Raw genomic sequence first — 26650 nt, forward strand, 5'->3', positions numbered from 1 at the left:
ATTTGAATTAAATCAGCAATATTGATCAATGGTTATTCTTAAAATTATTTGTAATACTTATTGGTTGCCTGGGTTCTTTGAGGCAGGAAATATTGTGGGAGTCTTTCTTCTACTAGCTGAAGGAAGACAATATGCGGCAACAGTTTTAAAAATGTAGAAAGAGTAAAACTGAAATTTTGTTGCAGTTTGAAAACAATTTTACAATTGCTCTATGCTGTTATGCCAGGCAGAAACTGAGCCATGCTCATTTCATTTGAATTCAATTTGTACACATGTAAAAAGATTCAACCGGCTGTTGTGTAATGATAGAGTAACTGACAGAAGGGTGGAAGTGTTGTTACAGTAACCTCTACATCAACTAGTACAAAGTCAGGCGTGAGAAACCAATGGCTACCAGGCATGTTTGTATTTGAGCTGACAGAAATGATAGAAACTGGCACGAAGCTGATGACAGAGGGCCACCCTCATACGCCACAGGTTGATGTGTTCCACCGCCCGTCTCTACGTCAATCTACAAGGTTTCTTAGCACCGTGTCAGCACTAAAATCCATCCACTTCATCTTTGCTTTTGTTCCATAGATGAGAAGTTTCTAACAAGCCTGAACACATTGGGAGAATAGAGCTCTTCCAAATTGCAGATAAGCTCTTCATCTGTCATGTATGCCTGCTGCTTAGGAAATTGCTCCTAAATTCTGGTGAACACTGAGGATCTGTGAGGGTGTAACATGTGCATCTGACAAAAACATTAAACATGTCATAACTTAAACGGTATGGGAAATCACTCATATACTGCCAAAAGAATTGAAATAATGATTGGGTAAGACCTTATTGTAACTTCCTTTATGTATATTTCCACAGTTTTCATGTCTGATCAATTAAATCTCAGTCACAGAGCTTGGCCTAACCCTACTGCTAACCCTCCCATTAACAAACCTATCTAAAAGCCTCTAAGCTAAGTGAGAAAAGCAGCTCTTTCATAGTAGGTTATCAAATGGTATTAAAGGAGAAAACTGGGATCTGTCCAACCCTGGAGACTCCTGCCAAACAAAAATAGAACAGCATTTCTTCCTTGTTTGTTCCTTTCTATTTCTGCTGACAGATTTTTTTCTGTTATGATAATGAAAAGTGATAATGGCTAACTTAGCTTTCAACCAACAGGCTAACTTAAGGCAGACATAGTCTACTTTAGTTTTTTGTGAATATGTGTGAGTGAGAATGAGAAACTTTTGCATCCAATTAACTGCTTATTATCATGTTCCAAGGCACCAGAATACCGATTCTATAAGCATCACAGCTAAGAAACCTCCTGGAAAGAAAGTATGCTAAAAAAACATACAATCATCTTAATTTTTTTGTTTCTAGTGGAATTCTGGTATTTTCAGTTAGGATTATAACTGTAGGAATCTCATGACTATATAGAAACATATATATTTATTAGCACATTATTATTTTGTATATTATGTAATTATAGGCACACTACATGAGCAATGACATTTCATTTCTTTGTCCAAGGACAATAAAGTAAGTCTTAGACTATGACTATCCTTCCTAGCTTGACAAATAAAGTCCACAGCCAAGTGATTGAAGTTGTCCATGTTTTAAACAGTTTGATCACCAGACAGACATGAACCAAGAAGAAATGTAAAGAGCACAGAGTTGGTCTTTTCTCATTTGGTTAAGATGTCTGAAATAATTGCGCTTCCCAAAAGAATACAGCAAACACTGAGGCTCTAGTCTATCTGTTAATGACCTAGCAGAAGACCCAACAATGCATAGTGACAGGTTAGACAATTTCCCCAAGACCAGAGCAACAACACCTGGGTGAGAATTAGCTCCTGAATTATACAACAGGAGCAGTCTCATCCAATTATTGTCCAGACAGACTATTGTTATCCCAGCTGATGGGAAGGCTCAGACAGCTGGTGATTCCTGCAACAATATCTGCAACCCAGCAGCCCAGCTAAATTGCTCACAGTAGTCTCCTCCTACCAGGAACTTTAATTACTGCTAAGAGAATGACACAGTCTCAGTTATGCAGCGCCACAAACAGATGGACAACAAAAGGGCAGACTTCATTATTGACAGACTTTAATCAGTGACGTAAAGTCAGGTGCACACCCCCTTTGATGCTACAACGCTGAGCAGCCAGATTAACATGACAGATAAGTCTTGGTACACATGAATCCCATCATTATACAGTGTACCAGGTCACCTGTAAACCATAAAAATTGCAGGACTACATATTTCCAAATCTTAATTTTCCAGTGTAAACTTCTGTGTATACAATACAACATGTGATTCATCTCAATGAAGAATGATGCATTTCAGTATTTACCCTGTGCAAACAATATGTTTCTTGTCCAGTTTTATGCTACAATCAAACTAAAAATTTGACATGCAGGGCTCAAAAACAAGCGGGAGAGGGCCACCGCTTTAATATCCTATACTGCAAAAAAAAAACAAAAGAAACAACTTCTGTCCATTCTGGCATTTTCATTGGCATTGCAAAAGGAATTTTAACCACAACAATGAAATCTGAAAATCTGAGTAGTTTTGAAACTGTAAATTTTCTTAAACCTCTATTTACCTTGATTCCAGTAATTTATGCCTGCATAGTTGTGACATTTCTTCTTGGTTCATTTATGCCTGCATAGTTGTGATCCAAACTGCATTTATCAGTCAGGCAGAGGCCCAACCAAGAAATGCCATCGCCTCACCACTTTGTCCTTCACCTTCCCCCACAGCCCCTCACAGCCTCCATCAGGTCCACCAGTCAGCTGAACCAGGCTTTGACAGGAACCAAATGAAAATGTAAATACTCTCTGCAGTTGCCGGTTCCTCAGAGAACCACATTCCTCATAATCTCCAACTTGTCATACAAGATCCTCTAATTGATATAAAATTGATCTAAAAGTGGTTGTAAACATTTTACCTATAAGTAAATAAACATGGTTAATAATTAGGCAGGTGTGTGAAAGAAAAATAAAAGTAAAAATGGCCAAAAACTCTGCTTTCCTCAATCACCATAAATAAAGTGACAAAAATGCTGGCAGTTTTGACATTATACAAACCTTTAAAAGCCACAGAGGGAGAAACAGATTTGGGTCAGAAAGTAGATGTAGCATCAGATGTAAAGTGGGAAGGAAGGGGCACAAACAACAGTGCAGGATAGGAGGGTTGAATGCTGCTGAAAGAATTAGCTAAGAAAGTGGAGGCTGAATCAGATATGGGCGAGAAAACAAATCATTAGGTGAGTCTGTGACATGAGATGCTTGTTAGGTCAAATAATCTAAATGGCTTCAATTTGAAGTGACTCTTGGGCCAGACAGCCACTCTCTGATGGAGAGACTATTTATTTGAGTTTGTCAAAAGATTAGAGGGGAAAGTGGTCCCTAAGCTTCCTCATGTCTGAATCACAGTTCTGCTGAACAATGGCTGGATATCTGTGATAATAGGTGTTAAAGTAAAACTTTCCAAAAGAGTCCAGAAATCTCCTTTAAACTGAGGCAATAGACAAACCAAATGTAAGCAGACAGAGACTTGATGAGCCTCTGTCCTGCGACTCTACTGTTGAATAGAACCCCGTGGCCCACTGACCCCTGACCTCCCACTGGGAGTTTGTGAAGCTAAGGGGCGGAGTCGTCATGTAGCAACAGCTTGTGTGCTGCTCATATCATGGTTGTCTCCTCCTCATCTCTTACAGGATGATCTGCCACCCACCATCGCCACCTCTTTCTTTAAATCTCTGGGGAAATTTGGTAATGGCCCTTCCAGCCGCCCCCGTTGTCACAGTTGGAGGATTACAATATCTCTGTTCTCAAACCCGGAGGCATGCACAGAAGGCTGTTGTGAAGGTTCAAACCACAACGTGGCATGAAATTTACACCTCGTAACAGGAAGTGGGCTATATATTCCCCTTATCTTAAGCATGGAGGCTGTTAATGTAATTCTTAATTCCTTCACTTTCAAATTGATGCATTTTGTTGTGGGGGAAGAAAACCTTCTGAGGCAGATGTTTCAACTAACATAATTTACAGCTGAGAGCAATTCACTCACTTATATTATTTGATTGGTAAACTAAAATTTACAGTTGTCTAAACAAAAGCTCCTCTACTTGCAACATGTGAACAGTGAAAAGACAATGGGGGCCTTTACTCTACAGTAACAGAGGAGTTTGTTTCCTCTCCCACGACTGCAAGAACAAAATGACATCATTTGGTTTTGTCAGCCCAAGTGTAAGAGTTTTTGTTGCTTGCTGACGACACATTTATCTGGGCAGAATCTTTTTATGGTGTGGTGTCCGACAAGTATTATATCCAAATGTTATGGGAGGATAGACCTATGCGAACTTCCCAAGAGTTCTGCCCTTGAGCCTGTGTGAAGAATGAAATGTCCTTGCCAGAAAGATCTTTGTTGTTTTTGCCTCCAGTAAAAGAACACATTTATCTTTCCTTGCAGAGTGTATATCGGTCTTTAATTTGCTCATTGCTGGGGAATGACCAGCGAAAGGATAGTGGGAATAAATGTTACTGTGAAAAAGGAAAGAGAATCTCAATAAAAACACTAATGCTCACTGAAGTGATAAGACCAAAAACAAATCAGCAACCATTTAGAACAAAGCAAGATCAAAAACATAAGCCAAGCATCTAAATTGCTTGGAAACTTTGTGAATGTGTAATTGACTTGTTCATGTACCCGTTTCTCTAAGATACGAGAAATTTCTCCCAGAGTTCTGTCCAGTCCAGATGCTTTGTTGTTGGCCCACTGTCCTCCATCTTGGCCCTGCATCTGCTTCAGTAGGTCTTTAACTAATCGCTGCAATCTGAACGGACAGGAAAGGGGGAAAATTTGTTAAAACTAGTTTTCATGTTAAATTTTTACCAAAAGCCGTTGATCTAAAAAAATAAGTATGAATACATTTAACCATTTGCAAGCTTTATTATCTTAGAGACAACTTATCCTACATAAATTATGCAATAAAATTGACCTGTTTTAATGTCAAAATATATAATGACATATGGTAAAATAACCAGGAAATCTAAGAACTGTAAATTTGTCCAACTTTTAAGTTAAACATTAGATTTATTCTGCCTTAATGAATATACGTGAAATAAAACAGAATACTTCAAAACCTTAAGTAAAAATTACATTTCAATTTAGTAAATGTAAAAACTATTTTATCAAAGTTAATTTTTTTTTTTTTTTTTTACAATTTAACAAAAAATAGAACAAATTAAACAAGACACAGGGAAAGATCCTAATCACACGCATAGTACTAATATAAAACTATTAGTTTTTCAAAACTTTAAATGTCTTATTTGATCAATAAACGATTGGTATCGTAACAAAAAGAAATTGCATTATAAAAAAGTCTAAATTCTTATTTAAAATTAATCTTACGTAAAGGAAGTTCAACTGAATTTTTGTAAAATAAATTTATTTTCTTTAAGAAACTGCAAAATTATTTAAACATAACCATTTTTTAAAAGCAAAAACTATGAAGTTTTAATGACCCATATAGTTACACTTACTTAGCTTTGTATGGGGAGTCAAGAACCTGATTCTTTGCCTCCATTGAATTCTCATATTCCTTCGCTCTGCAAAATGAGAAGCAGAAAACATTTTTAAAGACCACAAAGAAAAAAAAAGACCTTTGCATGTCAGTAAAGGAAGTAGAGGATCAAAGTGGGACAAAAGTGGGAAAACAATTCAAACCTACTCAGTTTATTTGGCCTCTTAGCCAAAATAAACAGACTGGGTCTTTAGGGACAAATGCTTTGCTATTGACAACTCGTCTCATCAACTCTTATTACTGGGATTTTTTTCTTTACATTGTCTTTCTTTTGTTGAGAATGCAGTATAAAATTTTCATTGATATCACACATTGACAGTGTCTGGAAAGAAGAAAAACCATGCGCTATTATTTCAGTGACATCAGACATTATCAGGTTGAGGAAAAAAAGATACACACATGTATGTATATTATATATATATATATATGTGTGTGTGTGTGTGTGTGTACGTGTGTGTGCATGTGTATTTACAAGATGTGCGCATCTTTGCGAGAGAAATCTGATTAAGGGTAAATACCTTCAATCAGGAATTTCCAAACATGATAAGAAACTATTGATCAAAGTCTGAACAAGGGCCTTCCGGTCATCAATCTCATGATTGATGGAATCAGATACTTCCAGGGATCAGACAGGTGCATTTTTCCATATTCTACATGATCAAATCAGGACCTGCTGTGCTTGATCAACTAATGAACTCAGGTATTTAAGCATAGTCAATTAGTAGAACACAGATTTCTTACATATTTTTCAGTTGAACCATCTGTACTTTTCAGGACTTGAGTTTTGACTACAACAATTAATCTAGTTGGGTTTTCATATAAATCCAGAAGACAATGCTCAAGTCCAGGCTTGAAAAATGACAAAGCCAAATTCATTTTTTAGCAGACTTTTTACAACTGTGCAGAAACCCCTTAGAGCATGACAACTAATTGCACAGCAAGCAAAGAACAATGAGACAGGAAGGAAGAAATAAGATGTAAATAAAAAATAAAAAAAACAGAGGACTGCTACTTTTTCAAACAAATAAATTTTTTATACACTTAGCTTAAAAAGGAATTAGTTAAAGTCATTCTTTAAGACTCCAATTACAGAAAACAGGGTAGCAAGAACTACAGGAAAGGTGTGGAAATAACATCCAAGATATAATCAATTTATTGTGTGTAGAAAAAAAATCATCTTTATTTGACCACTTATGAGCTAATGTTTTCTATCAAATCTAAAACAGCATAATAATTAAAGGTTAGATCAACAGCAAACACTTCATATGTGTACAAGTGCAAATCAAGGACATTCCTATAAAGAACAAACATCCACCATCTTGCTCTTACTGGTTATAAATGCTGCTTACATAAAATTAAACTAGTTTATTTTGAATTAAAAAACATTCACTATCGAATGTTGGTCAAATTGATTAAAAATAAAAATGTTGGCTATGGTACGATTCCACTGTTTTATGATACAACAGTACTGCATTACAGCATTAAGAGCATAGGTGTGGGAACCCCTCACTTTTTACAGACACCATACGGTGTTCCAATAAAATGGTTCATTTCCACCCAGCGGTGAAGTGGCTCACCTTTATGTTTACGGGAGCTCTGTGTTATTTATGACCTCTAAAGGGCTGCTGCCTTTGAGTACTGGTCTCAGCGGGTCTGCTGCAGAGTGATGGTGAACAGAGGCAGATCATGTTGTCACTTTCGCAGCACCGCTGAGACTCAAAGGCAAAAAACCCCCCAACAGCACAGAGAATAAAGTGTAGGAGATGGATGGTTGTTTAAGCTTGTAATTGTCTCTTAAGTCATTTAAGAATTTATACTCTCTTCTGAAAAGCATAACAGTAATATATTATCTTAAGAAATTTCTCATAATTCATACATTATCTGTAATGAGGGCTTGAAAATAAGTCTGCCTTACACAAACATGATTATGATGGAGGGGTTTTTGTGGCAAGGAAAAAAGAAATGTGTTTCACAAACGCAAAGCTTGTTTTTAGTTAGTAAATCACCAATAAAGCAAAACTCCAGCAATATAAAGACAAACACCACATATGTTCAGAATGGGGTTTAAGAAAAAAACAATGCTCAACAGCAACAATCAATGTAGAAAACCATCTGTTTGACTAAGTGATCTCCATCCATTTCACAATTCAGATTAGACTAATCTGGATGACCAAGGACAACTTCATATTCATTAAGCTAGATAATTTTCCAGGTTGGGAAGGGAGTTCAGAAATTATGAGATTTAGTTTCTATCTACAAAGAAGATTCGTGTCATGGTAACTGTTCATTAAAGATTACCGTGATTTATTTCTTAAATATTCTCAAGCGTCATTAAATTTAAGAATACTTTTTATTGTGAATTATTTATAAGCTAAACAATTTTTACATATCCTACTGACATATGTTAGGTTGACATAGGTTATCAATGAATAGTCGTCCTTTTGCAGCCCACCGCTTTATTCCATCCGTACTACAAAATAAAAATAAACTGATTTAATTATGAATATTTTGCCACAAGAAATTAGTTAAAACTCAGCACAGATTCAGTGCGCTGGCAGTCGGTCAAACATGCACCAACGCTTGATCCAGACTCTCAAACAGAAAGAACTTGAAATTGTGCGATATGGATGATTAACTTTGATGGATGAAAAAAGTCGTAAAAGCTTGAAGAATTCAGGTTTGACTCTCACATGGAATAAAACTTAATCACTGCCTGTCTTGAGTACATTACATTCTTGGATAAAAAATTTTCAGACTCTAGGTGAGATATCAATGGGCAGTTTATCCCCTTTCATTTAGCATGAATGCTCAACTTTTAAGACTCAAGAAGTAAAAATCAAACTCATGAATTTAAGGGACCCTATCAAAAAATTGGTAATAAAAAAATAAATAGTGCCTATAAAAAGTACTCACCCCCTTGGATGTTTTATAATTTTATTTATTTTACAAATCAATCGTGAGAAACAAAATTTGGCTTCTTTGACAACAAAATTTAGTAGATTCAACTTTAGCTGCAATGCAACCCAGAGTGTATTTGAATTGTCTCAGTCAGGTTGAAATGAAGCATCTGGATGAAGCAACTTTACTCCATTTTCCTTGTAAAACTGATAAAGTTCTGACAGATTGGTGGGGATCGGCTCTTTTCGAGTTCAGCCACAAATTCTCTTGGAGATTAAAATCTGGGCTTCGACTAGGCCACTCCAGAATATCCACCCTGTTTGTCTTCACACTATTTCTGTGTAGCTTTAGCAGGATGCTTCTGGTTTTTGTCCTGCTGGAAAATAAATGTTCTCCAAAGCTGTAGTTCTCTTGCAGGTAGGAACAAATTGTCCTCCAGGATATTCGTACAAGTGGTTAAATTAATTTAATCTTCTACCTTTACAAGCCTTCCAGGGTCTGCTGCTGAGAAAAGTCTCCACAGCTGGCATGATGCTGCTTCGGAGTCTCCCACGTCTTTTGTCAAACTTGATGTACGTTTTTTCCAGCGGTGGCTTTCTCATTGCCAATCTCCCATAAAGCTTTGACTGGTGAAAAACCCGGGCGACAGTTCTTGTCTGAAGAGTTTCTCCTACCTCAGGTGCAGAAGCTTGTAGCTCCTTCAATGTAGTCACAGGTTTCCTTGTGGCCTCTTGCACTAGTCTCCTGCTTGCACGGTCACTCAGTTTATGAAGACTGTCTGACCTAGGCAGATTTACACGAGAAATAATCCTTCCTGTTCTTGATGATGGATTTAACTGAACCGTAGGAGATGATTACAGACTAAAAAATTTCTTTGGTATTCACCCTTTGATTGATACGTTTCAATAAGCTCTTCTCTGATTTGCTCGGAGAAGTTTTTTTATTTTATTTTGTTTTGTCTTCATGCCGTAATAGCAGCTAGGAATACTGATTAACCAGTGAATGGACCTTCTAGACACAAACCTTTATTCTAGAATCACTTGAGACTCACTATACTCACGTGATCTCCATTCTACTCATTGCAACACTATTAGGACAAATTCACTAGATACTTTTAAAGGGGTTGGCTGTTTATGCAATAACTCCTTTCCTGTTAAATATTAAATTTTTACTTTGTAGAAATCAGTTTTTAATTTAACAGTATTTTTTTTGTGAATTTTGTAAAAAAACAAAAAAAAACAACAATTCTGTTGTCATACTTGATTAATAAAAGTCATAATAGGGTAAAACATCCAAAGAATTAAGAAGTTTTTATAAGTACAGTGTGCGGTTGTTAGAGGCTATGCTAAGGGTGACTATAAGCTTACAAAAAATTCACTTGTAGTTGCAGCAGGAATATGTCACACCATTACTTTAAAAATATTTGCTTCAAGGAAAAGTAAAGCTTTTGCTGCCTTCTAGTATTATCATCATGAGGTGTAAAACTTTTGCCATTTTAATTCAAGGTGGTCCTTCTTAATCCAAAATGCATTTTTAGAAATCTAAGGCATCAACAACTTCAGCAGGTGACCCATGGTCTATCACAACAGCTTGAGGATAACTTCACCAATTGAAGACATCATTTTCCTCACATTAAGGTTTGCAATAACTCTTGAGTGAGAGTGGGTCAGGGTAGAGGTAGGCAGCAGCTGTGGATCAGTTAAAAGAGTAGTTATCTTCATCCTGGGAGCTAAGAAGTTCAATTCTCAGCCACTCAAGTTATTTCAAATGTGTGCAAGACCCCAAATAACCAACACTTTTTACACACTTCTATGCATTCATTGTAGGGATGTAACATTGCACAAACTACCAGCACATATCTCAATTTTGAAATTACACTTTTATAGATTAGCAAAGACAAAAAAACCCCACAAATGGCAAAATTATTTTCTCTCATTTTAACCAGATAAAAACAGTTAAAATGAGAGAATGAGTGAAAGTAACTTCACTTTTCTACTATTTGTATTCAACTTAACAGTGCCCAAATTAACATGTAATTTTGTTATAACTTCAAGCTAAATATAGAATGATAGATTTAACCAGAAAAATGAAACCTTAAAAAAAAAAAAAAAAAAAAAAAAAACATATACTGCTACATTCCTTTTTGTATCAAACTTTAATTCAACAGTGCCCTTCAGGCCATACGTCAAACACAATGTGGCTGAAAAATGTAGAGAATGATTTAGAAACAATTAATTTGTTTCCAAATCATTTTAGATTGGTGTTCACACTTTTTCAGAAGCATGACACTATTTATTTGAAGTTTCATAGTGGTAGGTTAAACTATCGCAGTTCGGAAAGTGTATAAAAATGCTTGTGTGAGTGTATATAAAACAAATCTCATGTGTTGATGATAATTTGTTTATGATGAAATCCTCCAATAAGCTGCCTCAATAACATCTCTATACCTGTTGTTAGTCAATAAAAACTGTCAACATTGTCTCTTTCCATTCTACTCTCGTTTTTGACAGTGAATTAATCTGACAGAGTTGAAGTTCAGGTTATGACATATAGCACTGTCCCCTCCCATTTGTTGATTACTATTGATTTACTTTGATGCATCATTTAAAAATCAATAATGTAGAAGAAGAAAAAAAATAAGACATGCTCACATCGCCTTTAACATATATCTTGTACACGAAAGGGGACTTCAGATTTGGCGGTGCTATGGCAGCAATTTGGCGAAGAGCTCTTTACAGAGGGAAGAAGGGGACCTATGGATCGATCCACAGCTTTGCTCCCCAATCACAGAAAGTGGTCATAAATTCACCTCATCAGTGCCATCTTGCAGACAGCAAGGATGCAAATATAATCCGCTTTCTGTCTTCTTGTCACATATATAAATATATATAAAAAAAAGTTCTGGCTCGGGTTTGTTTCGAGTGTGTGAGAAGATAAGGGTCAAGCAAAAGAGGATGTTATTACCTGGCGTTCATTCTGGCACGAAGCTTCTTTGCTTTCTTCCTCGCTTTCTGGCGCTCTTCACCATCCTTCACACTCTCAGAGGAAACAGAGCTGTCTGTCAGTATGTCCACAATATACTTCTTTAAGGAGAGATGCTCCTAAAAAAATAATGGAAAAAGGTATGTAGCATATATACAGCTGGAAAATTATTGTTAGAAAATGTAATCAACTGTAGAAGAGAAAAATATATAATGGAGCAAAACTAAACCAGCAGCTTAATTTTCTGGATGTTTAAATTATTCAGTCAAATGTTGCTGGGTTGTAAACACCTAACATATGAAACATAATTATTGTTAAACCCAAAACAACTTAGGTTGAAACATTATTGCACAGTAAACACCCAAACACCCACAAAGGGACCAGCTCTTGATCAGAATTGGACACATTTTAGCTTGATGAGTGCCAACTGATGACAGGTGGTTAAGAAATTCAAACTTTTTTTTTCATATCAGTGAACACACCATACCCATTAGCAACTACAGAATGAAAAGAAGGAAGAAATGGCTCAAAACCTTGATTAGTGTAGTTTTCTTGTAATTAAACAACTGCTCACAAACGTGTAAAAAGATCTACATTGTGTGCCACCAGGACGAGTGATTACCTCCAACTCTCCATTGTCTTTTATATCTACCAGCCCACCCATAAACATGCAAGCCTCCTGGAGGTGTTGCCTTCTGTCTGGGCACTGTCAAATGATTCTGATGTTTCCACCAGCAGACAGGGGAATGCAACTCCATTTGGACACCACGATGCATGTGCAAGAAACCAATTACCCAATTATCCTGTCATCTAGCACCCCAGAGAATAGGATGGCCATCAGATAAAGGGTTTCTTTTCAGTAGTGGAGCTAACCTGTGTGTGGGATACCATAGCCTTTGGTCAAGTGTTGTCTCTGCACCTGCTGTCTGAATGGAGGCTGTCACTGAGAGGGGTAATAAAAACCTCAATTGTGCAAAAGCAAATTAGTTCCACAAAAATACAGACTGAATCCAAACTTAACCTATAGAAAGTGGAATTTTTTTTTCCATAAGAATAAAAGACAGATTACATTTTAAAAACAAAACTTAAAGATGGTCATATATCACATTAGCAGAGTAAATCTAAATATATTGTTGTTAAACCTAATTAATTCAAAAAACGTATAACAAACTATAGCACATCTCTTATTTCCAAGAAATTAGATTTCCATGTGACAAAATTTATTGGGCTGTTTAGAGTATTTTGCTGTAGGATTTTTGAAAAAAAATCATTCATTACATTTTAAGACTATTAGGTTAAGTAGAACGCATATCAATTTCTATATTTCTTATACATATGTACCTTTCCCCTCTTATCACTGATATTGCAGGTCAGTCATGACTCATGACCAAAGCCGTCTTGTGATTGAGAAGTAGCTGATCTGTAATATCTCTGAGAGGCACCAGCCACTTACCTAATGTTTAGTCATCTAAACCAAAACATCATAGATTATAAAAATCTCAACAGCTAGATCAAACGCTGCTGGAATATCAGTGGACAACACTGAGACATGAACTACAATTTCTTGGCAAGTTTAGCAGTTAAGCGTTTCAGTCTTGATGACAGACAGCTGTCTACCACAGAAACAAAGCACCAAAGACACTGACCCAAGGGCGCAGCTCCAGCACAATATCACAGATTGGCTCTGATGGCAGAAATGTGATAGCGCTGGAAATGTCTCTCGCTCTTCCTGACAACCTGACCAGTCACACATCTACAAAGGAAGCTTTTTACAAATGTATATTTTACAGGATGTGTTTATCTGTTCACTGGTGCTTTAGTCCAATACAAAACCCTTTTGATTGACATACATCTGCATGTCATGTTGGTCTTAAGGTAAAGCTATCCTTCTACGAAAGATCAAATTACCATAATCATATTGGTTTTCGTGTTTCAGAACAAGATAACATCAAGCACCACATATTAGTTACACAGCTTTATCATAACTTTTGTTTTGTATATCAGGTATGTTAATACATGTTTCAAACAAAATATGTAATTATTTATATGGACCACAAAATCTTTATTGGGCATTAAAGATTTAAAATATAGTCAGCATTAGACTGCATTGAAAGGCCACTCCTCTACTTGTGTTTTTCAAATTTTACAGAAACCAAATAATATTTTATTTGCAAAAAACTTTTTTCTGAAGTGATTAATAAATAAGCTCCCCAAATCATAAGAGAATTAATTTCATTCATAACTGAGAGCACTACCTCATATGCAGCTAAACCAAGTTAGTATTGTTTCAAGGGCATTGTTCAATATTTTTCAGTAAAATAAGAATGGAAAAGTGAAGGAGTATTATGACTTATAACACCTTTCAATGTCAGTGCTAAAATAAAAATAAAAATAAAAAATCTCCATTACCAAAAATCTAAATTGGCAATATACATATACACATACTAAATACCACAATGTAACACCCTGATTTATTTAGATACTTAAGATAAAAATGTATTTTGCACATTATTATTTTTTTTATTAGTAGTAGTAATAGTAGTAGTGGATGTATTATTAGTTGTAACAGTGGCAATGGATGTAGTACAAGATCGATTAGTAGTAGTATTGGATGTATTAGCAGTACTATTTTAGTGCCTGTTATCTTTGCCTTTGTAGAGTTACTATGCCCAATCCAATTTGCTGCCTGATCCAAATACAGCCAATAATGTAGTAATTCAATGATGCCAAATGGATAGAATTTGTTAAAACAGGTGACTAAAAACTAGATTTCTCACTTGCGTAGAACAAATCTATCTTCAAGGCAACTAGACCCACCATACAGTTTGTAAAAGCTGCAAGACAACTCATAAAAAGTACATTTTTATTATAATCAGACAATTGTCACAAAGTTGAGATAATCAATACAATTTTCCTTCTAATCTGATTTAGGCTATAATCACTTTTTAAACTTTACCCAAAAGTCTTGAGTGAAAAAACCAAATAAAACAAAAATGCAAGTGTGTGCATAGTTTAACAATAGCGGCATAGTTCCAAAGCTGTAGTAAAAATGCAGTAAGTGCCTAAAAATAGTGAGATAAGAGGAAATAATTATTATAATGCAGAGAGCAAAAAGTCAGAGGTATTGATTGTTCTGTGTTAAAAGGTAAAATAAAAGGAGCAGGAAGACCAAAGGGGCTGCTTCTAGCACCAACAGTTGTCAGCCACACAATGAGCTTTACTGAAAAGCCAATCTCATATTGCAGCCTGACAGAGTGCCTTGCAATAAGAAGCTACTTTCCCACAGAAAGCCACTCTATGACAAAAAAGGTCCCAGGGACAACAGGGTAACATCAAACCTTCACTGAAGCCTAACTATGTACATTTCTAACCTCACAAAGCAAGCAACAGTGCTGTGGCAGAATATAATAGCATCCATAAACAATCACATTGCCTACGTCAAAAGGACAACTGCTGTTTCACTTTGTCTATTTACAAAACACAAGCGGCATCAGGGCACTAGTCTCTGGCACAATAAAGGGATGTTTGTTCCCAGCAGTGTGTTGGTGATACGCACCACTTCCTCATCAGAGAGCTCCCGGCCTTGGATGCTGCTACTGTCTCGCACAGCCTGCTGGTGCTTCTTGCCTTTGGTGTGGCTGAACAGGTGCACCTCTGAGGTGATCTGTAAAAGCAAACATAGTGGTCAGAGGTCAGTGTAATGGGCACAATGGAGGCCAGAGCAAGAAAGGGTTCTACCCTGGTGACACAATACATCACACAGATAAGCACAATGGGCCAATCTATGGCTGCTAAACCTCAGTTTAGAGAATAAATTGTACAAAACATGCAGCACTAACTCCAACTTAAGGAAGGTTGTGTTTGTCACTATTTTACCTGCATAGTGCTTTGCAAAATTATTCATACTTCCTCACTTATTTCACTTTTTTGTTTCTACCATAGATTTATTAGAATTAGGATTTTATGTAAAAACACCAAGACAAAGCTGCACATACTTGGAAAGATGGAGAAAAAATAATCAAAGTTTTTCATCTTTTATTTTTTTTAAACAAATAAATATCTATGAAGTATTGTGTATATTGTGTCTACAGTTAAATATAAAATTATTCATACTCCGTTTAGGGTTGGATGTTTGTGATTGGCAAAAATATTACTGTTTTGAAGTGGCCCAACTGGAGTCCAGCCTAATCACAGCTACAAATATAAAATGTGAATATTTTTAGGGAGTTAAAGATCAAGATAATTGTAAGAAAGCAGTCAAGACTCAATGACTTCATCTCATTATCAAAAATACATTGTCAAAATAACAGTGGAAACATTAAAAAAATTATCAGCAAATGAATTAAAAATACTTTACTTCTAAATATGAAGAATTTAAGGATTAAACAAATTCAATACTTTTTAGAGCCACTTTTCACTGCATATACCGTAAAATGTCTCTAAAGGCTTTGCACTTCTAGAAATTGAATGTTTTGCCACAGATTCTGAGTTGGAACTGCTACTTACACATACTAATGGTGTTCTATGTTGTATTGGTTTAATACATAAAACCCCGAATAAATACGTGGAAGTTTGCACATTGTATAACTTGAAAGCACAAAGGTTCAAAGGGTATGAACATTTTTTTGAAGGAGGACTTACTGTAGAGCTTGTCTGATAAATTGCCACGCGAAGAAGCAGTAGCGAAAGCGGCAATAGTTTTTAATCATTTTCTGCAAACCGGCCATTTGAGGTGGTTTGTGTTTAATGTCATTAAACAAAGTGCTCACTGCTGACCCATCCGTGATCTCTGGTGTCAGATGTCAGCCCAAGGTCAGTTAACATTTTAACAAGATTCTCTATTTTGCCCTTGACCCTTCTCTTTATCTGATGCCGGTTGGAAGTGCCAAGGTGTTCCACCCTTGTTATAATGGGAGCCAGTTAATCAAAGATAAATGTGTGCTTGTGCAATTTACTGCCAGATGCTTTAAAGAAAAAAAAAAAAAGGGAATATAGTAATTTATACATCAGTATAATAAATGCTGTCAAATCAACATTTAAATGAGCACTATTTAAAAAGCCTTTGAATAACCTTCAAGTCAGCATTTTTCCTATGGAGACAGCCAAATATTGCATCAAAGTTGCTTCAAATTACCGAAGCCCAAAAATATAGTCCATTACTCTATTTTTCTGTTTCTATAATTAAACAGGCCAACATCAAGTAATGATTCAGGTCAGCAAATCTTATTATCATTACCAATTTTACTTAATGTGTGTCTAAACACAATGTTAATCATTTACACAACATTTCGACCATGTGATTCTCAGCATTGAAATAACCCCAACTGAGTTGTGCTAAATAGTTGGCTGAAAGGGAAAAACATGTAATATCTGGTGAATCAGCATGCATCTTCAATGACAAGTCACAGGATTTGACAGATGGCCGGTTTCCTCCTTCTTCTGTTGTCCAACATGTTTTATTAGTCTAAGCCACATTGCTCGGCTCTTTTCTGTTGCTTCCTATTGTTCATCAGCAGCTATCATTTATTCTTTGTGGATAATCAGCGATAAACATTGCGGTGGTTGACATGATGTTTATGATGATCTGGTTGGCATCATGCTAATGACGGTCTTGGTAAAAGTTCCTAGGAATTATTTCATGTAAATTGTTGATGACATTTGGCATTTGTCACACGTTTGAGTCTGATTCAGAGTTATTTGTTGACTCATTTAAAGTTTCAGAACAGATATTCCACTTTTAGCTAATTTGACCCTTTGCATCATTTTGCTGTAAGGAGAATTTTATGTTATTGCAGAATTTCCTATGAATGTTTGAGCAAAATGATACACAAAATGATAAGCTCTGAAACATTACATACCACAACACCACAAAGTGAGCATTGTTTCTTGCGCTCGTAAGGTGTCAGTTTAGGGGCATAGTCTGTGTTCGCGTGTCGACCGCTGCTGAGCTCAGCAGCTTTCTCTTTTCTTTGCTCTATTTGCTCCATATGCCTTCGGCTGCTCTCGTCATGCTGGGAAAAACAATGAAAACAATGTAGGTTTATGAGGAAAGAGGATATTCCGGGAGCATGTCTGCAAAAACAGCAAAATGTGCACACCTTCATTTGAATTTTCTTCTGAAGCTCCTCCATGGCCTCTTGTTGGGCAGCACTAAGAGCAGCCAGACGCTCCTCTCGGTCTCTTTAGATTTAAAAAGATGTAATTAAATGTAAATGCTCACATACATACCTTATGTTGTTCAATAATAGATAATTGACAAATGCAATTGCAGATTCTTAGTAAGAGATTAAAGTTATACTCTGAACTTTTTCATATTTTAGTAAGTAGTTAAAGTAGATATTCTTGTATCACGGAAAATAGTAATTCATTTTATCAAAGCAGGACTGAATTTACATGTGTCCCTAATCAAGATTAAAAACACCCAAATTTAAGCAATGTTAGAGCACAAACCTGGCTCTTTCCCTTGCTGCATCCTCCCTGGCTTTCTCTTTCTCCTGCCTCTGCTGCTCGATACGAGCCTCCTGCTCCTTCCTCTTCGTAAGCAGCTCCTCCACTCTTGCCTGCCGCTCTGCTTCTAAGACCCGCTTGCGTTCCTGCAAGAGCAAAAGAAAAATAACTAGGTGTAGATAAAGCTAGCAGTCTAATTGGCAAATTAAAAATTCAAACAGACTAAAATATGAAATAAATAAAAACCCAACCTGAACTGCCTCATCTCTAGCCTGCTTCTCTTCCTGTCTTCTCTGCCTTTCTTCCTGCAGCTCATTAAGGCGTTGTTCATATTCATTTAACTTGGCTAGGGCGTCGTGCCTCTTATTCTGGGCTTCCAGAGTGTTGATGAAAGCAATTTCATTCACCTGATGTTGCAAACATAAAATGGTAAGAACACACAACATAAAGTGATGTGGATTCAAACTTACATTTTGGAAAGGACACATTGTTAGAATTTTTTAGGAATTTCCTTCTCTACCTTGGCCTCTTCTTCTTGAGCTTTCTTCACAATGGCCTGGAGTTGCAGCTCTCTCTTGAACTCGGCGTGCAAAAGTTTTTCTTCCATCATCTTCCGACGCTGGTCCAACAACTGCTCTTTCCATTTTCGCACATCCTTTTCCTACAGACAGTGAAGAGTGATCAGCTGGTGAGGTGAGACTAGAAGAATGCATAATAGATTTATAAAGACTAAACAGTGATATCCCTCTGCCCCCATTTACTGCCTTCACTTGCATGTCCTTGTGGGGATTAATAAGAATAAACACCATTTTATGAATTTATGTGGTTAACCCAATTTATTCTACAACTTTTTCATTTTGCTATGGCTTGCAGAATGAAAACAAACTTCATGAAAGGCTGTAGATTTTGGCAAGAGATCTCATGTCTGGCTGTGGCCAGCTGGCTTAAATGTGACAGGAGAGAATTTTAATATTTAGTGATTCTATGAGGCAGTGTGTTGAAAGACATGCTCGTTGTGAGCTAGTGTGACCATAGCCTGAATAAAGTTTCTTTAGTAACCTAGCCATCAGGTCAGCTGACTTACTCTCTCCATGAGCTTCTGCAACTTGAGTGTCTTTTCCTCACGGAGTTTGTCCCTCAGCTGCTGTGCCTTCAGTTGTTTCTCCTCGTATTTCTTCTTTGACTCTGCAATTGTTCTGTAAAAATTATGGAAAAAAATCATTCAGTGACCTGCCTTAAAATGGTGGGACATTCCAAAAAATGACAAGGGATTAAAAAAAAAAAAAAAAAAGTTATGGTCATGTTAATTACTGAGGGGGAAATGGGAAGGCTGACGTATCAAAAAAAAAATCTCCATGACAGCAGCTTCAGAACCAATGAAACTAGATCTGAAATATTGCAACAATTACCCTTTAAAAAGATCACTTAATCACCCTTTATGTTTTTATTTACAGTCACTGCAGACAGTACTGACTGTAGATAACATGTGTATGTGTCTGCAGGTTCACCTCCACACCTCCATATTCACCTTTGTAAGGATCAAAAATTAAACTGATGGCTCGGCCTGCTTTCTGATTACTTTTGTCAATATTTTTCTGAAAAACTGAGGGCAATGAAACTTCATCTTTTAACAGGAGTAAAAATGCATAAATAAACATGATAGTGATACGTTTTGGTATAGAATTCCACTCATTTGAACCTAATACAAATTGACCATTAGACAGGAAAATCTTCCTCACTTCCTCATATCTCAAGCTATGCCAGGTGTCATCATCACAAATAGCAAGGTCGGGAACAATGAAAAAGTAGCTTTAAAGATTTCAGTTTACGAAAGCTGAGAAAAAAAAGTGAATGTGTGTGTGTTACTTCTTTATGTAAATATTTTCAAGAAAATAATGGAACAATTCCTTTACACTCGTACAAATGTCACAAAACAAGTTGAAAAATACAATCTCTCTGTCAGGTAGTTATTTATTTAAGTCAAGCACATTGTTTAGGTCACCTTCTGTTGTATTTCTTGTCCAGAATTGGTAGTAGCCAACTGCCAGTCACATAGATTTATTGATGTGTGTAAATTGCTAGACTGATAATGATTCAACTTTATCTATACAAACTAAACAATACTACTTTTGGAAGACAAAAAAAAAAAAAACTATGTTAAATACTAGTTCTGGGTTGGCGAACATTTCCTGTTAGTTAAAATCCCCTGAACTCAAAATATAATTTGCAAACAGCTTCTGACAACAGCCAGATTGCTTCTCAAAAGTTAAGTAGCTATGTCATTTTGTTTGAAATGGCAGGGTAGAACAAAGCAATATTGTGGAAAATTACTTTATTAAACCAAACAGAGGAAAATTTGCATAAAAGGAAAATATTTTACCTTTTGCGTGATGGAGAGGACAATTTCTCATGCATGTGGATTCCATGTCCAGGAGGGCGGGCCGGCTCTTCCTCTACCATGTCCCCCCAAGAGGTACTCTGACGCCAAGATTCTCGAGCTACAAAAAGGGAAACCAATTCAAATATACTGACCTCTGTGACTCTTGCATAAAAAAAAAAAAAAAAAAAAAAAAGTCATTTAGACGTTTCATTCCATACCATCAAATTCAGCCAACATATCGCTCCAGTCGATGTTGCCTCCATAAACCCCACAACTGTTTGCCTTTGGTGGAAAGTTGTATTTAATCAATTAATTTACTAATTTAATTGATTTCAATCACTTAATTTGTTTTTTTAATTGGCATGGTGAAGTTAAACAAATAAAGCATGAATAATCTTACAGTAAAATCACTTTCATTGTCAGTTTCCAGGTCGTTATTCTCTGCCTGAATCTCTCTGGTCAGTTGCTCCTCCTCAGCGATGGCGCTGGCTATGGCCTCCTCATTGGCCTTCTCCAGGCGGTCTGCCAGCTCCTCTTTCTTAGCCAGGACTTCGGCCATCGACTGAGACTGCGCACATCCACCAGTTCAATTAGACAAACAAATGAACCATTTAAAAAATGTTACATGGTTCAAACGTAAACACTTTACACTGGGTAAATAGACTACAAAATATATTTAACTTGCAAAAATAAAAGGTATCTGGGAATAAATAAACCTTTAAAAGAAATATAAACTCTTCTATAGAAAAATCTGTATGATTGGTTTCATGTTTCGCTTCATTCTGAGTATCTTTGAAGTATCTTTAAAGTGATTTACTTCTTATTATACCAGGTAAATAATTTTTTAAAAATCATTTAAAGGTTCTGCTATGACTTTTATGAGCGTGCGTTAAGAATCAAAATACTACTTCAATCCAATCACAGTTTATACCACACTACCACCACAACTATTACAAGTAGGGAAGCATCCAAAAGTCATGCAGGACACATTAACAGTGAGGGTGAAGAGATGGTGGAAAGAGGAAACTTAAATCTTAATTTAAGGATTGGAGTGCTAAATAAAATAGAAAATAACACACAATTCTAGGGAAGCACAAGCTTCAAACCATCATAAGTGGAAAAAGCATAATTTACTCTGGAATTTCTTGGGGCCAGTTTGGGATTTCTTAATTTTATATTAAATTTGTCTCAATGACCTAAAAGACACTACACTTGCCTTTTAACACCAATTGCATTATAATTGCATACAATTCGGAGCAGAATCTCATGTACCAAAAAACATGCAAACATTTACTTGAAGTTGAGAGATTAATTTTAGCCAACAGTCTTGAAATGCTTTCCATAATACATAAGCCATCTAGTCACAGCTATTTTTACCAATGAAGCCTGCTATCCCAACACTAAACAGAGCTACAGGGTCCTGTCTGCACATTTTGGTCTGAAGGTTTCTTGAGATCGACTTTGTTTAGGCGATAAAGAACCCTAGGGGATCTCTGCCCTCTCAGCCATCCCCTCCCTCTGCTCCTCCATCTCTCAGCACTCACTGTAGAAAGCTCTGTGGGGTCCAGCACACTCTCCAGTTTCACCGCTGCCATGGGAGCCTCGGCCCGTCCTGGAGCAGATGTTGTCATGCCCTGTGACGCGCCCCCCTCAGCTCCAGCGTCCCCAGAGGCCAACATACTACTGAGCCCATTCGTCTGGTGCAGGTCGACGGATGCTGTAATGGTCTGAGCACAGACTGGGATTGACATAGTAATAGAGTCTGTTGGTGGGACTGGGGCTTTGGACTGGGGGCACTCTGAGGCCTGGAATGGGACAAGTGATGCTACAGGGGGAGGTACGTCTTCATAGGGTGCGTCGACACAGTGCTCTGAGTGTTGTACAGGCTCTGCTGGGGGCTGCACCAACAGTCACACAAACACACGCAAACTGAATTAAAGACATGCATTTTTTTCATCCAGTTCATTTTGATGATGTAAAACTAAAACAAATAAATTGTAAGCAACCACATACAAGAAAGCAAAATCATGCAGGGAGGCTGAACTAACATGCGTTTAGACATGGGCCAGTCACAACTGTCAAGATATCCTGAAGTTGTATAATGTTCTTAAACTTTACATCACAATGTTTTTTGAGTTTGAAGCAACTTTAATCAGATGGTAAAGTGCAGATCTGATCAGATTTTTCAATAGTTGAACAAAAAAAAGCTTAATTTGCGGACAAAATTTTTTTTTAATTGTTTGGAAATATTTTCAGTCATGAAGAAAAATCACTTCGTGTTCAATACACCTGCATGAAAAATGTTGTGCAAACAAAGCTTATGTACGAGTTTAAGAGTCTAAGTATCAAAATAATAAATACATAAACACAGAGCTCTTTCAGTAAAAAATGAAGGATCTTAAATAAAAAAACAAAACAGCAACAGCTATGAAATTGTCTTTTATGACAACCTTTACCTGTTCAAACAAATGCCCTTCAGTTTTTAGTTAGTCAATTATCACTTATGTTTTTTAATCTTATTTGTTTCATTATGCAATATTAAAAAGGTTTTGTGGTTATTCAATATTTTTTAATGTGAAAACCCTAATAAAATGCTAGCAATTTTATTAGTTTTTTTATAACGTTTTGTCTTTGCTAGTTTTTGTATTTATTTATCGTTTCCTCACTAGATGATTTCAGTTTCTCAGTTCATCATCCTTAAATTGATAAACCTTTTTCCTAGTTTATACTGAACGGTTCATCTCTTTTTAAGCTCTGTACAGCACTTTGTGTTAAATACATCTGTATGAAAAATGTCCTGCAAATAAAGTTTATTTCAGTGATAAGTCTATGTATCAAAATAATGAATACATATTGCAGAAAGCATTATTATAATTGTCAAAATCAATGTTAAAAATTCTGAAGTGCTAGGAGTAATTGTTGCTTTTAGGTTTAAATGAAAGCAATTAGATCATGTTATTGATTTTTCTTTGCATTAACAAATATAAATCATTATACTGTAGCATTTTTAACTTAAGGTTATCAGATGGTGACAATCTCTTCCCAGCCCATGTCTACTAATCATGCTCTGGTCATCAGAGTCAAACTTAGCTAGTAGACCAATATACAGATTTGTAGTTTTACAACAACCAAAGGTTATAACACACCCTTACCAAGTGTGTTTGAGGTGTTGTCAGCTTTTATTTATGAGAATGAAAACAAGTCTTTCTGCTTCTAAAATGTACAATCAATCGCTTCAAAGCTGACAGGCCCGTCTGGACGCTCTGCCTATTAATATCACAGAGCCCAAAACAAAAACAAATGCGGCTGATAAAATGAGCTAATGTTACACTGCTCCATGTGAATAATTGATATCCAGGGACTGCTCAAGCAAAGAGATGTCATGCGGTACTCAACATTAGTACCTCCATTATGTGTCCATTTTGTGGATGTTCAACCTCCTCCACTGGGACAGACTCCTCAGTAACTTGCTGCCTGAAGTCAGTTTGGGTCACGTCCTTGTCCGAGGGACATTCAGGACGGAGCTGTAGCTGTTCCTGTGGTGGTAGATGTGACCGATTACACTTGGCGCTGTCCTGCTTAGCGGGGACACGAGCCAAGACAGGACTGACCTTGGCAACCATGGAAGCAGAGCGGGGTTTGGCAGTCCGTCCCCGCTGCACTGTCTCCCAGCCTTCTGCATCTTTTTTACCTGGGAAAAAAAGAAAAGAGAGAGAAAATTAATAAATACCATTTTGGCAGTCGGGTGGAGTTGGCTTTTGAGTTGTTTCTTACTGGGTTTTTCTGCTGGGAATATGGTTGGTTGACTGGTGCTGTGGGTGGCCTGAGTGCACTTTACTCTGTCTGCCCAGCTGGGACCTGTGTGAGAGAGCCTCGCGGCGGCCAGTGCTGGTGGTGGACCACTGATGAAGATCAGAGACAAACACAAACAAAAATGTAAAAAAAGCAATGTGAGAGGTCAACCACATATCAACATACAGGTAAAATTGACTTAAAAACAAAGCTTTTATTGCTAAGACCATGAAAAACATTTCAAACTACAAAAGACTGTCCGTCTCCCCCTCCCTGTTGGCTCTCGTGTGAGCTAGCATAGAACTGGATTATACAACAGGGCTCTGTCATAATCAATATCCATTTCCTGCAGCATCAGATTACAAAGCAGTGCACATATTGAACCAATGCTTCAGCAGTCTTTAACCAACGCTTTCCTCTACACCTTTTCACAAATTCTGTGAGTGAAGAGTGAGAGCCTCAACAAATTGCATTAAACCAATACCTCAATAATCATTGGCCTATTTGCGACACACTGTTTGCTCTTTCGAATATCATCAAAATCGCAGTGCAGTCTAAAAAATAAAAATCACGTTGTGAATAACAAATGCTTAAAAGAAATAATATACCTACCCAAAGTTTAGGGTGCGACGTGTACCTGAAGGTGGCACTATTCTGTCTGCAGTGGGACTTGGCATTACATGGCGTCCAGGGGACATCTTTCGCACCTCCCACGCTAAAGAAGTCGGTCTGCACAATTTTAATGAGATGCTTTATTTGAAATTTTCTGATTCATTGTTAATCCATATGCACAGACCTGCTTCACATTATATGTATAAAAGCTGAATAGCTAATAATTGCCAAAAACATGCAAAAGTTTGAGATTGCCCTATTGATTAACAGTACACTTTATATGGACAAATAGGGAGGCGGCACTTGGAATTTAATTTCTTAGTCAATTTATGACTGCAGCGGTCACTGTGTTAAAGAGAAGCCAATAAACTCATGGATCCCTTTGAATTAAAGCCAAGATTATTGATCTTTTCTGTTTGTGAGTCAAAGCCATGGAGCAGACACCCGTACTTCCAGTCTCATTGCTGAGAACATCTTAGCAGAAGGATTGAGTGAGACTTGGAAACAAATAAGAACAGAAATCAACGATAAATAAAATAAATGTAAAAAAATCGAACAAAAAATACTCACCTATTCTGTGCATCGGTTTTCTCCAATTTTTCCTGAAGCTGAATCCAATCTATGAGTGCTTTGAAATCCCGAACATAGTTGTCCAACATCATCAACACCTCCTAAAAACATTAAAGATCAAGGACAAAGGTTGATATTACTCAGATGCACCAAATAGTAATAAGAGAATTAAAAACTAGTTAATTCTGAAAGGTTTCAAAGTAGTATTTACTGATTAATATGGGAAAATGCAACAAAAAGGGCAGTAAGTTCAGTTTTGAAGAAGTTAATGAAAAGGAAAACATTTTATGGTTTGTCAAAATCTGATCTGCCAACAATGATTAACTCTGAAAGCAATGAGAGCTGATAAAACAAAAACAAGGTTTTTTGTTGAAAAATAAAAAGCAATCCTGTGACATGTTCTTCTGTGCAAAAACATAATCCTTAGAGAAGCTATAATCTAAGAATTTAGACAAAATAACACTGGCTCACATATACATCTCAGACTTTTTTCATCACACTTAATTGATCATTTTTAACTTAAAAAATATAAACAACAATAACAATTACCACCAAAAGGGGTCTCTGGCCACCAAAAAGCTAGCATATGCAGCTATCTTAAAATGAAGAAACTAGCTCATGAGTATTGAACAGCAATGAGGAGGATCTACCTTATAGACGACAGGAAAATTTCTGTGCTTTGATTAAAAAATTTTTTTTTATTAAATTATGTTTTTTTATTATCTAATGGTGTGATATATTTGAATCTGAAGACATGATTTTAAAAATCTTGCAATATTTAACAGAAATTTTAAAAGGAAAAAATATACCCATTCGATACAAGACTTCTGATGACTGTGTTGAGACCTTACAGAAAGCCTTTAATGTTCTGTTAAAGACTTTAACTTTCTGTAAGGTTACTGGCTTTAAATCTAAATTAGATTTATAGCTTTAAATTTAAAATAAGAGTTAAAGCCAGTAAATCCTTAAATCTACTTTCTGAGATTGCACAGTTATGAAAATCTGTTTCAAATAATTACTAAAAAAGATGTAAGCCAACTTATAGCAACAAGACCCCATTTGGTTGATCAATGTCAAGTAACAGGCACAGCCACAGAAAGGTAATATAGGTTTGCTTGATAACGAGGGCTACGTAAAGACAAACATTTCAAAGGAAAGCTCTAACGAAGAACAGAGCAGCATGCCAATCTTTTACATCCTTTACAACAACTGCTTATTTGCACTTGGACTGAATTGCAGCATTGGTTTTGCAGAAGTGGTGGCCTGTGAAGAGCCTCTTTCCCAGAGCTGCAATGAAACAGACAACTGATTGATGTGTAGCATGAAGGGAGTGGTAATTGAGAGTAAAGCTTCATGGTGCTTTTAGTTAATAGACAAGTCAACCCGGTGAAAGATGT

General features: G+C 36.5%; 1 protein-coding gene across 4 annotated transcripts in view; it reads right to left on the minus strand.

The window, feature by feature from the left end:
- scaper (S-phase cyclin A-associated protein in the ER) overlaps positions 1-26650 on the minus strand; it is a 62731-nt gene that overhangs the window by 27219 nt on the left and 8862 nt on the right. For 2 of the 4 annotated variants that reach the window (XM_055027341.1, XM_055027360.1), the window contains exons 5-22: positions 25254-25354; positions 24684-24800; positions 24054-24181; positions 23684-23970; positions 21824-22177; positions 20680-20847; positions 20498-20561; positions 20280-20397; positions 18984-19095; positions 18420-18560; positions 18151-18306; positions 17903-18045; positions 17551-17632; positions 17311-17463; positions 15009-15116; positions 11435-11571; positions 5532-5597; positions 4696-4822 (exon numbers count right to left, since the gene is read on the minus strand). In XM_055027341.1, the coding sequence (XP_054883316.1) occupies positions 4696-4822; positions 5532-5597; positions 11435-11571; positions 15009-15116; positions 17311-17463; positions 17551-17632; positions 17903-18045; positions 18151-18306; positions 18420-18560; positions 18984-19095; positions 20280-20397; positions 20498-20561; positions 20680-20847; positions 21824-22177; positions 23684-23970; positions 24054-24181; positions 24684-24800; positions 25254-25354 (2562 nt within the window). The remainder of the gene's footprint in view (positions 1-4695; positions 4823-5531; positions 5598-11434; positions 11572-15008; positions 15117-17310; positions 17464-17550; positions 17633-17902; positions 18046-18150; positions 18307-18419; positions 18561-18983; positions 19096-20279; positions 20398-20497; positions 20562-20679; positions 20848-21823; positions 22178-23683; positions 23971-24053; positions 24182-24683; positions 24801-25253; positions 25355-26650) is intronic. The other 2 variants (XM_055027350.1, XM_055027368.1) reach the window with 2 other exon arrangements.

This window comes from Poeciliopsis prolifica, unplaced genomic scaffold (genome assembly GCF_027474105.1).
Source record: "Poeciliopsis prolifica strain line A6 unplaced genomic scaffold, Auburn_PproV2 SCAFFOLD001, whole genome shotgun sequence".
Classification (NCBI taxonomy): Eukaryota; Metazoa; Chordata; class Actinopteri; order Cyprinodontiformes; family Poeciliidae; genus Poeciliopsis; species Poeciliopsis prolifica.